Raw genomic sequence first — 14,476 nt, forward strand, 5'->3', positions numbered from 1 at the left:
AGTAGGTGTCTTAACTCATCTCAAACTTAAAGTATAAGTGGGCTGTAAGCATAATTAAATAGCTCGTAATTGAATTTCCATCTGTTGTTGTCACTACACTGTATGAAGATTAAGGAATAAATTACACTAATATTTTACCGAAAAATCCATTTTACAAAAAACTCTGATATACCGTAATTTTTGCATTATGTTTTCTGTAAAATCACTGTAATTAAATAAATATTACTGTAAAAATAACGGTATAAAATGTCACAATAAAGTTACGGTAAAATGGATTTTATAGCAAAATGAATTTTACTGTAAAAGTGATGTTACGGATGCTGCTCTTTTTACCGTAATTTTTTACAGTGTGTGCTTGTAGATAGTCAAATGTGAAAATTGATGTAGATTTTTTCTGATTAACAACAGATTCCCCAATCATTTTTCGTTTCGTATTAGATAATTTTTTTTTATCTCACCCACCAAGGAAGTTTTGTTTGAGAGATTATTAAATCAATTTAAAAGAAATAAATTAAATATTAATATTCTGTACTGTTCCAGAATACAATTAATTCGAATTTAACATTAGAAAAAAATCTTGTTTAAATGTGCACCATAATATGCTGAACAAACAAGTTTGGAAATTCAGTAATTACTTAGAAAACTTTATTAAATAGTGTAATAAAAATTTAATTTAAATGTAAATTAAACGCATACTCGATTTCGGTACATATTTTAAGGATTTGGGAAAATGATTGATTCTGTTATTTACAAGATGATTAGTATTTCAAACAAGTTTGATTTTGGTACATATTTTTGAAATTTTACGATATTATTGATTTTTTGAAATTTTGGGCACATGAGATTTTGATACAATTATTTGAAAAGTTCAAGGCCATGATTGACTGTGGTACTTATTTTAGGAAATTTTGTTGTTGTTGTTGTTTCTAGTGACTCTTGGACAATCCAAGCTCAGCAACCATTGGACGTTTTGCGAATTAAGTTATTAAGTTAAGCCTTTTATTTAACAAGAGAACAACGCAAGTGTAAAAGTACGTCTTGAACCAAAATGTCGGGGAACCACTCATTTGTCAATTCCTGAATTTCTGTTTTAATTTAGACATAGATCTTAAGGGGAAGGAAATTTTCTCCTGATACCTGTACCCATGGCATTCCTCAGTAACCGACAACAAAACTTCAATTCCGCAGATTTTACGAGCATATATTCAGTGGGTCTTAGCAGAATCGAGGACTGAACCCTGATTCCTTCCGACAGGGAATTTTGTGACATGATTAATTTTCGTTGTGTGATAGGATTGATTTTTTGGTATTTCGGTCAAAGTAATGAAGTCTGTCTCAGCTGAGTTTTCATCTTGAAAGAAAAATTAATTACATAGCAAATAAACAAAACAGTAAAGTAATAAATCTATAATTAGATAAAATAGCATTTTTATTTTAATTTTTGGATACTAAAAACAGCAAAAATAAGTAATACAGTTTTAAAAATGTGGCACTGACTAGACACAAATGATATATTACTGTTGTGAAGAATATACCAAGAAAATATTTTACATTTAACAGATGAAATTTTGATTTTTCTTTAACAAACACCAAATTCAACATCACCATATAAAACAGTAAACCAAATTATACAATTCAAAATCATTTCTCAAACATAATTACAAACAAATAATGAAATATTTAACAAATGCAATAAATTTGCATCATAAATTTTTGAATGAATGATTTACATTTTGATTTTTGTTGCTCAATGGACGGAAGAAAGTTTGCTCAATGTTTTGATTCCACAAAAATGACCAAACTGCTCACAGAGATTTACATTAAGTAAAACACGCATTCGCAAAGTGTAAAAGTTGTATAAAAATAGATGGCACAGTTTTCTTTGTACAAATGAAGTAAAGAGATCGTACAAAATATTTTTTTTCTTTTTACGTACAAAAAGAAAAGGCACATTTTGTAAAGAACATATTTGTCTTTAGCAAATGTCATAAAAATATTCCAAAAATGATATTTAGCACTAGAATTTGTTTAACAATTATGTATTTTCAAAACAATTAATTGAATTTTTAACAAATATACTGATGTGAAGATGAATAATCTTTTCATTTTCTCTATAAGGGCCAAACATGTTTAACAATATATCCAGTGAAAATACGTCCACAAATCCGATAATAAAATATCATTTTAACAATTATCAAGAGATTAACAATATATTACTTTAACAAGAAAGACGCATTTGAATTGTATGACATAATTTCATTATTTTGATTTAATCTCTTTGTTTGATTTAACATTTTGATCGAAATTTGATTTTCGTTCTGATATGATAATTGGTTTAATATCATAATTTCACTGGTTAAGTTTGAATAACCTGTAAAAATATTTCCTAACAAAAATATATCTATATACAAAAAGGTTAAGAGTGTATAATTTTTACAGTGACTGTTACAGCTATTTTGAATATTTTTCTATTCTGATATAAAATTTTTGCTTAATCTCTTCATTTTGATTTGATATAATTGCTGTTATTTTAGTATGATTTATTATAGCAATGTTTAATTAAATTTTCATTTTAATTTCCAGTGGAAGTTTGATATCCCTAGTTAAGTTTAAAATTTTCATTCTATTTTACCTTTAAGATCTATGAGAAATAATGAAAAATGCAGTTAATTTAATCCCATGAAAATATTTAAATTAATAAGATCATAACAAGGCTTTATTTTAAATTGATCTTACTTTATTCAGATTACCATTTTGATACTTTATTAATATTCGTTTTAAAAAAAATAATTGATTTCGCCTGCAATTTTTCCAGAGAGAACTATGTACTTTTCACATAAAATAGGCTAAAAAGAACGTAATAAAATTTATAGTGAAATAAATATTACATTGAAATTTGATTTTCTCCCATCTTCAAAAACTACATACTAGGAAACAACACAATTAAAATTGGAATGATAATGATTTTTTTACGTTGTCTTTAAACAAAGACCAACATAAAATAAAAACTAGTATTTACACATTTTATAAAACAATCATCTAATATTTACTACACCCCTCCAGTCAAAAAAAAGTGAGTTCTAAGAGTACAAGTGTACATCAAAATAAGTGCGCTGTAGATATGTGCTTGAGTTTTACAGTCCATACAAGACGCTAGTCCATAAAAAAAACATCGTAATCACAATTAATAATATTTTCCTGATACTTTGGTTCAGTTTCTTTGAGAAATCACCGGTAACCCTTCCAAAAACCGAAGAGCCGATAATGACGGTGGTATCATACCACCAGCTTCGCGATATCTTAGCATGACTTCATCTAGCATGCCAAGTAGCATTGGCGGCGGAGGTGTGGGTGAAGTGGTAGCTAAATCTGGTGATCTCTCCCGTTTGATGGAACTCACAGTTTCTGTTGGAGATTCTGCAGTTGGTGACCTGGTTGAGTCTCTATCATCTTCCCTGGTAGGGCTTTCGAATTTCTTTGTTAATGCTATCCCGTTGCTATTTTGGTAGCATGGTTGGCAATATCCGTGAGTCAATTTTTTAGCAGCGGATGGAAAACCTTTGCCACATTGTGTGCATTTTTCTTGTTGTTCACCTAATGAAAAAAAAAAAAAAGAAATTATAAAAAACATGTTACACAAATTTCATGTAGATAATTAAACTAAGTATTATATAGATCAAACTAAATACCCGTATTCTGTACGGGATGAAAAAAAAAAGACGTAAGTAATCAATAAATCATAACTGAACTATACTACGGACTCATACTCAAAACTGACAGGCATGTACCATCACAGTAATTAAAACAATACTAGTTTCACATTTTTTATTTATCTATTATAAATTTTTCTGCTTGCCAGTGGCTTTGCGTTATTAGATTAAGCTAAACGCGTTTTCAATAGTTCAATCCATACAAAATAATGGTTAACTCCATTTAATAATATTTTGCATTATGTTGTTTGAAGTCAATTCATAATTGCCAAAATTTACCTCGATCAAGCAATTTTTTTCGGGTATTTATCCCTTTCGAATGCCCGAAAAAAACCACTTCTACAGTATCTCTATTAAAACTACACATTATTGGTTCAATTTTAATATGTACCAAATCTACTAATTATATTTATAAGTATTTTTAAAAGAATTAAATTAACTTCGATTACCGTAATACATCATTGGTGTCAACAATATCATTGGTGATTTTTTAGCTTCTCCAGGACGAAATAAATTGGTACCATTTATGCTTAAATTTAGCTAGTTTTTTTTTTATTCAGTTGGAAAATACTATCAAAATTAATTGGGCACCATATATATCAATAGTAAATGGTGATTTACTGCGCTTTTTTGACTTTTAAGAAAAAAAAGAAGATAAAAAGAACTAAATTAAATTATGAAATGACTAAATAAAAATCAATGTATTAATTATAAAAGTTGATTCAAATTATCTTTATTATCTTTAAACTCGTATCAATTTTAATGGAGATTGAATCTATGTGAGTGAAAAGCTTTTCAAAATTCAGTTTTAGCACTTATGCAAAAAAATCTCACCGCAAAATATAACAATCCATCACTGGTGAAAAATAATAGCTACATTTGAATAAAAAAATAATGTAAAACATTTCGGTCCTACCTTGTTTAAAAAATGAGGAAAAAATCGTACAAGGGTTCTACAAAATATAGATCAAGGTTGGTTATGGCCCTATCTGTGCCAGCCTGTGAGATGTTCCGTTTTTTTGTTCGATTTTTATCATGTTACATGTTAAAGGAGCGCCTACAAGATGTTTATTTGATGATATGACATTGACTCGTCACAGTACACGCCTTTCTTAAACGAGAAAAAAAATGCGTCAAGAATATTAATTGAGAAAATAAAAAATGCCTTCATAGTCTTTTCATTGCTGTTACTGAGCCTGAAATCGATGTAAAAGAATGCCGATTGATTGATTAGATGCAATTTTTCTTTCATAGATCAGAAAAAAATAGGTTGGAATACTAATTTTTAAAAAAAATATATGTATGGGGCTATTATTATTAATTTTTTTTTTTGCGAATTAAACGTTTAATTTCATAACCAGCTCGAATTTCCAAACCAGCTCATGTTCAAAATTTAGCAATGTGATAAAGCACAAATAAACCATACATTTATGTTTTTTTCCACGGTTTCTCTTGCGTTAATCATAGATAGGAAAGTTACGAATTTTTCACTTGGGTAGCTGAATCTCGTTTCGTTAATTTTAACGAAAAGGGGCCGTATAAATAATGCGTGAGCACCTATAGGGGGAAGGGGTTTGTGATATACATATTTTCGTTGACGAAAAGGAAAGATAGAGAATAAGCAGTGGTTACGTAAGATAATAAAATCCTATTATTTTTCATCGATTTTTTTTTATTTTTATTACAAAATATGGGAAAAATGCAATTTGAAATTTTTGAAAAAGTGAAATTTGGGGAAAGAAAATACTGGAAAAAATCTCTTCAAGGAGTTTTAAATTTTATAAAATAAATTTAAAAGTAAATTTTGTTCTGATCAAAATTAAATTTTTATATGAATTTTCCCCAAAAATTCTTAAAATTTGACTACTTTAGTAAAAATAAAAGTTCAAGCAGAAAATAAGGGGATGGAGTACATTTTAGTAACCCTAGTCCAATGGATTCATTAACGACCGAAATTAGTTACTATCTATTTCCAAATTGGTTACCTTTTTTCCTGCGCCAGATTTTAATTGTATATAAGCATAAGAAATCTTATTTATCAAAAAATAGAATAAGATAAAATAAAGAAAATAGTAAAGTCAAACGCTTTTCTAGAATAAACCTCTATCTCTCTATTGACACAGCATATTCTATGTTGCGTTTTTAGAATATATTGCTATTTCCGAATAAATAGTATAAATATAATATTTTTTTATACAATAAAATCTGAATCTCTGTATTAAAATGAAAATTGCACATTAAGTTTGTGGAACAAATTACTATTTCTAAATATTTATTATAAGCATAATATTTTTTTCTAAAATAATCTATTAATAAAATATTTTTATGCCAATCTCTTCATTAATTGAGCAAATTTTAAGTTGTATTATTCGAATAAATTACTATTTCTGGATATTTATTATAAATATAATATTTTTGCATATAATAAATCTAAATTTCTTCTACTACAGAACAAATTTTTATTTTCATTGTTACAATAATTATAAATATTTGTAAAATATAATGTATTTTATAGTATAGTATTTATATTAACAGAACAAAAATGTAATCGGTGTTATAAGAATTGATTACTCTTTCTGAATATTTATAATTAAGATTTTTTTTACAAATAGTGAAATCTGAATCTCTGTTATAGCAGACCAAATTGAAAGTTTTATTTTCAGATTAAAATACTATTTCTGAGCATTGATTATGAATACAATATTTTTCATAATTTTTAATCCACTGTATTTACCGTGCAAAATGTAATATACAATAAAGTAGTTGGCGTTATGAAAATAATTAGAATCAAATTGTTTTTGCGAAGGATCTGAATCAAGGTTGCATATTCACAGAGGTCAAAACAGCTGACTTTTAAAAATTGCTTTATGTTTTATTCATATGAGAACTTTTTTCATTAATTGGTATTATAGTGATCGAAATCAATATAATGCACATGCGCATTTTCATTATTTCGACTCAACGCATGCTTGATTTCGCAAAACAAAAATCCCATGGAAGATTTCTTACTGAATTACCTTAGAAACTGCGTTGAGATCTGCAATTATCTCTAATTATTTCCTTGCGATTTCAAATCGATAAAATATTTCTTCACATCATCCGATTTGCTTTTTCTACGTCCTATCAAACGAACATATCAATGATAGACGTGTATGGAATCTTTAACGCTTTTAAAAAATGAATAAAAAAAAAATTGAAAAAATTAATGGGCTGGACCTTTTACAGAAATGGAAGAAGAAGCAAGGAAAAAAATTAGAACGTTCTGATGGTCATGTATTAGAACTAAAAGTGGGTCAATGTTTAAGATTTGCAGTATTATATCTTACTTTGCAGTCCATAATTTACTATTTAATATGGTTCTGACATATTAATATATTTTTAATGGAGATGTCTAAATCAAGATTCTTGAATATTGAAGAGGAAAAGATAAGGAGTAGTTTTTGTAGTGATTACTTTAAAAAGTGACATTAAAGATCATTGAAAGTGTAGTAAATTAGATTTTGTGAATTCTCAGTCGTAAATACGTCAATAATACAGAAAAACAAAACGTTTTGTTTTATTTAAATTTTTTTTAAATGTCACTAATTCGTTGTTTTCATGTAAAGTGTTAAAAATGCATACTCGTTAAAATCTTTTTGCAAAATGGCTTTTATTAACTTTTGTTTTCTTCTTTAAAAATTAAGTTTTAAATGCAAGTCAAGTTTAGAAGAATCTATTAACTTTTTTTTCTTTAATTAGTTGCAAAAAACCATTGCTGAAATAATTGATGCGAGAATTAGCTGAAATAATTGATGTGAAGGATGTGAGAATTAGAGTTATTTTAAAATATGAGTAGAATAAAGAAGAATAGTAAATGAATAAATGGATGAATATAAATTAATGAAATAAATGAAATGACTGAATGGAATGAATGAATAAATGAAATGAAAGAATAAATGAATCAAGAATAGCTATTAGCTAAAAAATTTAATATAGCTAGCTAACAAATTGATGTATTAGATATTTTAAAAAAATTTTTGTTGGATAAAAATATTTATTTAATAGAAGTTTTTTTCAGTGTATGAGAAATTTGAAAGTGATTAAAAATGTACATGCTTAGTTAATATTCATGCTAGTAAAATGTAATTTTTATTTTAAAAGTTTGAAAATTTATATAACAATGATACTAGCTTAAAATTTTTCGTAAACCTACTACTTTTTTTTAAGATTAATTCTTGAAAATATGAGTTAAATGTTAGTGCAATTATAATTTTAAGAAACAGTAAAGCGTTGCCAAAAATTATCCATGTTCATTAAACATTTATTTTTTACTTAAATAAGAAAAAAATGAAACTTTCATTTATATTAAAGAAAGACACTAATTTATTTTTAAAATCAAATTATTTCTAAGTTAATACAAGATATTTATTGCTTATCATTTTTTTTTAAAAAAAAAAGCTGCTTCTTTGAAATTTAATGAGAGCAAATATTTTTCTCCCTTATGGTTACAATTTTTGTACTTCACATGTGTCAGTAATTCGAGATTTAATTATTGATAATGACATGACCCTAGTAAGCAAAATGTAACGCAGCAACTAGTGCTTAAAGAGACATAATTATTGAGAAAACTTGCTAAAACTGCACTCTTAAAAACAGTATTTAAAAGAGTCTTATCTTCCACGGAAGGATGAGAACGAATAAAATAAAAAATAATAATAAATGCACATGCTAATATTTTATTAATGTTAGTAAAATGTAATTTTTATTTTAAAAGCATAAAAATTTAAATATCAATGACATTAAGATTGTAATTTCCAGAATTTAAGACTTTCCGTAAACGTATTGTTATTTTAAAATTGATTATAGACAATCCCAGTTGAGTGTTAATGTAATTACATTTCACGAAACCTTACAGCGTTGCCAAAAATATCCAAACAAACAACAACAAATCAAAATTTAATTTTAGAATGGAATTAGTTAATACCAGATATTTATCATTTTATCACTCTTAAAACGTCGTTTCTCTAAAATTTATAGAGAGAAAATTTTGAAATGCACTTTCAAATACAATTCTAAAACATGTTTACATCTTTTGTACTTTACCTGTGTTAATAATTAATTTATATTAACATGACCCTAGTAAACTAAATATAAATCTCTTAAAAAAAAACAACAACCAGTGTTTAAAGGGACATAATTACTAAGAAGACTCGCTAAAAGGCACTTTTAAAAACAGTCTTTAAAAGATTCTTAGCTTCTACGCATGGATGAAAACGAAAAAAAAAAAAAAAGAGATGAAAATGAAAAAAAAATGAGTTGAAAGTAAAAGAGGGAAAAAAAACTACTTTTAAAAGCAGTAAATAGCAAAAGTTAAACATCCTATTATAGCTCCCGACTCGGGGGTTCAAGTTAAAATAAAAACACAAAAAACCGGTTATTATGTAAATAACAGGTAAAAGGTCGAGGTGTTATATGGATTTTTTCTTCCCATCGCATGTAACAAGTAATAGAGGTATCTGCCAACAGCTGGTACTGTTAGTTCTCTTCAAAGAGTAAGGAAAAACTCATTAGTGGATGTTTGTTATGCTTCATCGCCAAAGAAACTAGTTAATTCATATTAAGGACTGCTAAAGTTCTTGCTTAACTGGCGATTATTATTTAATTTGCAGTTTGATCATCTTATTTTGACATTTGAATGGACGTTGGCGTTTCAATGGCGGCAAAATCAAGGTGAAGTTCGCCAGCTTTGACGTAATATTCTTAGAAATAATAATAAGAAAAACGAAAAACTATCTTTTGAGAAGTTTTAAAGAACTGCAATTTAAAAAGGCCAATGGTAGGATGTTTAGTCTTGGTGGAATCTTTATGCATGAAGAATTTTTTTGGGTTTCTTAAAACTATTATAAACTTTATTTCAAATTTTTTGAAATATAAAACTATGTTGTTTTTGAGGCAATTTATCAGCAAAATAACAAAAAATAGATACCTATTTGTCAACTATATAAGATGATTAAATAGATGATCTTAAAATGCTTTAAGATATCACTTACGGTTACATAAAAACATTTTTATATTTTTCCGTTTTTCACTGGAAACTTTACGTTTCATAGTTCAAATTACTTTTGTATCTTCAGATTCACGTCGGTCAAGTTTGGAAAATGGGTTCCCGTTTTTGAGTGCTCGAAACATGTCGACTTTTACTTTCAATTTGTACATTTTTGAAGCGATACTCATTAGTCAAGGACTACTTTTTTTATTTCGAATTTTCAGATAAGTTTTAATTGTTTCCTTCGCTTTTGCGCATGTTAATTACAGCTAAGCGAAAATTATTATTTTTTTTTAAGAAAAAGATACACATTTTTAATGACTCGAAATTGAATAGGTCATTCTGGTTTTTTTTTTTGTTTTGTTATTATCATATTTTTTGATATTTTTTTCTCCAATGAAAAAAAAAGAAAAAAAAATGATGTAAACTAACACAAGCATATAAAATTTTTATTTTTAATCTCTATAAAATGAAAACATTTTCTCACATTCTAACATGTAAATAAGAATTTTAAATTTATATTTCTTGCTAAACAAGCTGTGCATATTTTTGAATACCAATTGATATATTTTATTGCCTATTTTTTTTAATAAAATGAATTCTTAATAATGGAACATAAAATTAGAAATTAATACAAGAACTGGAATTACTTAAATTTCAGTAAAATGAAGTTAATAATTTTTATTGCATGTTTTTATTTGCAACTAAAGTTGAATCAATTAATTATTAAACAGTCAATCAACATCAAATTAGTTAGCAAAATAAAAGATTTAACAACTTTTCGCTAAAACCTTTTTGCAAAAGTGAAGAAAAAATCGGCTTCTAACATCTATACATCTAACGAAACACGAAAAGTTACAACCAATTGCGTTTAATAGGCAATATTAGAATAATTTTATTCTTATGTATAATTAATTCAATTCATACTAAATAGACGCCTTCTACATATAATAGTTATTCTAGTCTTAGAAAATTAAATTATTCTTATTGATGATGCTTGAGCTACTGAATTAAATAGTTCTCAAGTTTTGAAGTGTACTCATAAATTAATATGATAGCTGGTACAAATAAAACAATAATATGAAGCAGCTGACCACTGCTGATACGAGCCACTCCTCAAATCCAGCATCTAATTATATCACATCGATGACTTGTTGCCAATTTGCCAAGTGAAATGTTAATGTAAAAGAAGCCGTAAAAAAATAATGATAAAAAATCTTAATAATTCTAATTGATTCTTTTGCCATGATATGGATTAAACGTACCTGTCGTATAAAATTGAAAAAAATGAAAACAACAAAGTAAGGATGCTTATAAAGAGGAATTGATGTATGAGAATTGATTTTCATTTTTAATCAATTCAATAGGATTAATATGGTGACGAACTTGAATTTCAATGCACTTCCATTTCCTATCCAAAGGCAATGGAATAAATCCACTTCTTGATGGAACTACCAATCGAACTTCTGTCAAGCCCTACAGGGCTCACAATTTATTTCATTTATTCAATTCGAATTTCATAAGTAACTTTTTTTGATAGAGATACGCCCTTTAAACTTTTACTGTAGACTCATCATTCATTGAATGATTGTAATTGTATTTTTTTGTTGACGCAATGGTCTTAAATTCACAATCCTGATGAATTATTAATATGCCTCGATACTATGTGTGAACGTTCTTTATCAGGTTAAGACAATCAGGTTTTGTTCTAAGGCCGAAAGCTTTTCACACATTCTTTGCTTCAAAATTAATTGAAGATATTTATGAGGAGCAAATCAATTTCCTATTTGGAAAGAAATAGTTTTAATTTTATGAATGCTATGAAGGTTAGGGTTAAGCAAATATCCCGGTGTTATAAACATTCTTTCAGAATAATAATTTAGGTTTTGGTCTCGTAAAATGTTCCTTGAAAAGATTTAGATTAGTTTTGGGGTTTTATGTATCTTTAAACTGATTTCAGAAGCAAGTACTATTTTTTTTTAACTTGAAACTTTACTTTTTTAGTGAAACAAGAGTGATCTTCAGACTTCAAAGATGAAATTTTCTTAATAGATTAAATTTAAAAAGTGAGAAAAGTTAAATTACAATCATAATTTGCAAACAAATGTTTACAATTGAAATGAATTGGTTCTTACCTTCATGCGTTTTTAAATGTGCTCTTAAATTGCAAGCCAACGCAAACCGCTTATGACAGTGCTTGCAGGAATGTGGTTTATCACCTAAAAATAAAAATTACTTATATAACATTCAATGCAACGTTTCAGCAAACAATTTCTTTAAAATATAATTTATGTTTTGTAATATATTGGTTTATATTAAATAATACATAGGTTATTAATATATAATTCATGTTATTCATTGTAAGAAAATTACACAAACGATTCACATCGCCCCAATGGCTTCAAACGTATTCTTAGAAATTTGCTAGAATCATACCTCTTTTCAAACTACTAAAGCTGCATTTTAAAAACAAATGTTAGACAAAAGAATTTTCAGGAAAGTAATGATTTTCACATATTTAGTTATACATGAAATATATTCTCTATTAACTTATAACTATCTCTTCATTATTGTAGTTTAGTTTATTACTTATTTAAAATGTTTTTCGAAACTAGATTTTAACGAATCAGTTTGATTGAGTGAAACAAAGTACGAAGTATCCCATGTGTATAACATAATTTTGATATATCTATTAACTGTGTTAGGCGAATTATAATCCTTACAGTACCACTCAAAGATTTCAAAATTTTATGTTACACAGTCATTAAACCCCTCATAAATATTATATTTTATTCTAGTGTAAAAACCTATTTTGTAACACAATTTACCATATTCAGCAGAGTTATATATTAATTATTTCTTTCATCAAAAATATCCCCTTTCAAAATGATTACTTCTTATAATGGTAGACATTTCCTTTAAAAGTTTTTTTAAAAAAACATGAACCCAAGGCTATTCAAATTAAATTGAATCACCTTCTCCTGCAGATGATTCGGGCTAGTTAAATTTATATTCCTGATAACTTGCCCAAATAATTTACTTAACACCATGTGCTTTTAGAAATGTTTCAATTAACACCATGTGTATTTTACAAATGTTTCAGCTCACACCATATGTATTTTACATATGATTCACTTAGCTTAGCACCATGTGTATTTGGCAAATTATTCATTCAACACACTGTGTATTTTACATAGTGCTCAAACTTATTATCATTCATAGTGATTAAAACTTAGCGCTAAAATTTTGTCTTTTTAACAACGTGGTGAATTATATATTTTGATTTTTTTTTACAATTACCATTTAATATCGAAGTGAATAAAAGCAATTTTTCAATAATAACTTCATGAATATTGAATTGAAGTAGTCTATATTGGCTGTTTTTGACAAAGAAAAATAAAGTAAAGAATGCATTATTTATAAAATACATCTTACTATTGCGTATGGTATGATTTTTTTGAGTCAAAATGAAGCCCAATGGATTAAAAAAGTAACCTTTCATCAATATGAATAAATATAAAACTAAACTTATATTTTCATGAATCAGATAAAGCCTTACAATACGTTAAATATATGTTTTCGAAATTTACATCAAAAGTAAGCTATAGACTTTAAATTATTTTATAATATTATCCTAACATCATTCCAGTTATTTACGCTTTTAATTCAAGATTGGAATGTTATATATTTCCTTTAAGTATCTTTATATATATATCCTTATATATTATGTTATTACATGTTATATATATATATATATATATATCTTTTACAACGAGGATACATTGTTTGGGAAAATTTTAAGAATATAAGGGTCAAATACACTTTTACAAAAGACTAAATTTTTGCTCTAGTTTTTATTTGATTTGAAAAGCTTCTGTAAAACCTTACGGCAAAATTGAGACAGATTCTAGATCAGTAAAAAATAAAACTTAAAAATATTTATTGTGATTAACGTCTCTGATAAATATTTTCTTTCCTCGGATTTATTGTTTAAACCGAATAATATGTCATATAAGAAGCCAAGTAGGTTGACTTTGTGACCAAGTTAATCTTTTTACTTGTTTTACCAGAGTACGCAGTGATAAGACCTTAACAAAGAGCTGATATTTCGATAACACAATCAAAATCTTTCACGCCTTTCAGTTTAAAATAATAAAAAATAAAAATAATCCTTTGCTGTGACAAGTAAAATATGGTACCACGCCCCAATTTCGTAACATCTTCGACAAGGAAGAAGACTTTCAATGTTTTCCAAAGCAATGCCAAGTGTACCCTCGAGGTTCGAAAACATAGCACACCGTGACTCTCTTGTTTTCTTGTGCTTTATATTTTTTCCTAAGCGAGAAAAATTCGTTTGTATTTCTTTCATTATTAAACGACGCATATAAGTCATAAGAATAAGTATTTTCAAACTTTTTTTTGTACATAATTGTTAACTTGGTTACTCTTTCTAACGTTGCCAATAAGTAATGTGGATTAAATATAACAAGTAGTGAAAATGAAAACTTCGTTACCTCATCAGGATCAGTACTTAATTAGTACTATCATAAATTAATCTTTCTTTTTGGTAGCGTCATGATATATTTAATATTTCTATCATGATTAAATATACAATAAGAGATGAATATAGCGTGGCGTGTAACCTAGATAAGACTTTTTTTCTTATAAGAGAAAGTACTAATCAGTAGCAGACTAATCAGTCACTGACATCAGTTAAAATAATTTAGAAAATTATTCTAGA

At 26.9% G+C, this 14,476-nt stretch overlaps 1 protein-coding gene across 1 annotated transcript in view; it reads right to left on the reverse strand.

The window, feature by feature from the left end:
• Positions 1 to 1,411: 1,411 nt before the first annotated feature.
• The window catches only part of LOC107443645 (uncharacterized), a 92,703-nt gene continuing 79,638 nt past the window's right edge, over positions 1,412 to 14,476 (reverse strand). The window contains exons 7-8 of the mRNA XM_021146422.4: positions 11,871 to 11,954; positions 1,412 to 3,594 (exon numbers count right to left, since the gene is read on the reverse strand). Of these exons, the coding sequence (XP_021002081.1) occupies positions 3,212 to 3,594; positions 11,871 to 11,954 (467 nt within the window). The 3' untranslated portion in view covers positions 1,412 to 3,211. The remainder of the gene's footprint in view (positions 3,595 to 11,870; positions 11,955 to 14,476) is intronic.

This window comes from Parasteatoda tepidariorum, chromosome 8 (assembly GCF_982258835.1).
Source record: "Parasteatoda tepidariorum strain Cologne lab strain chromosome 8, Ptep-v5.0, whole genome shotgun sequence".
In the NCBI taxonomy this organism is placed as follows: Eukaryota; Metazoa; Arthropoda; class Arachnida; order Araneae; family Theridiidae; genus Parasteatoda; species Parasteatoda tepidariorum.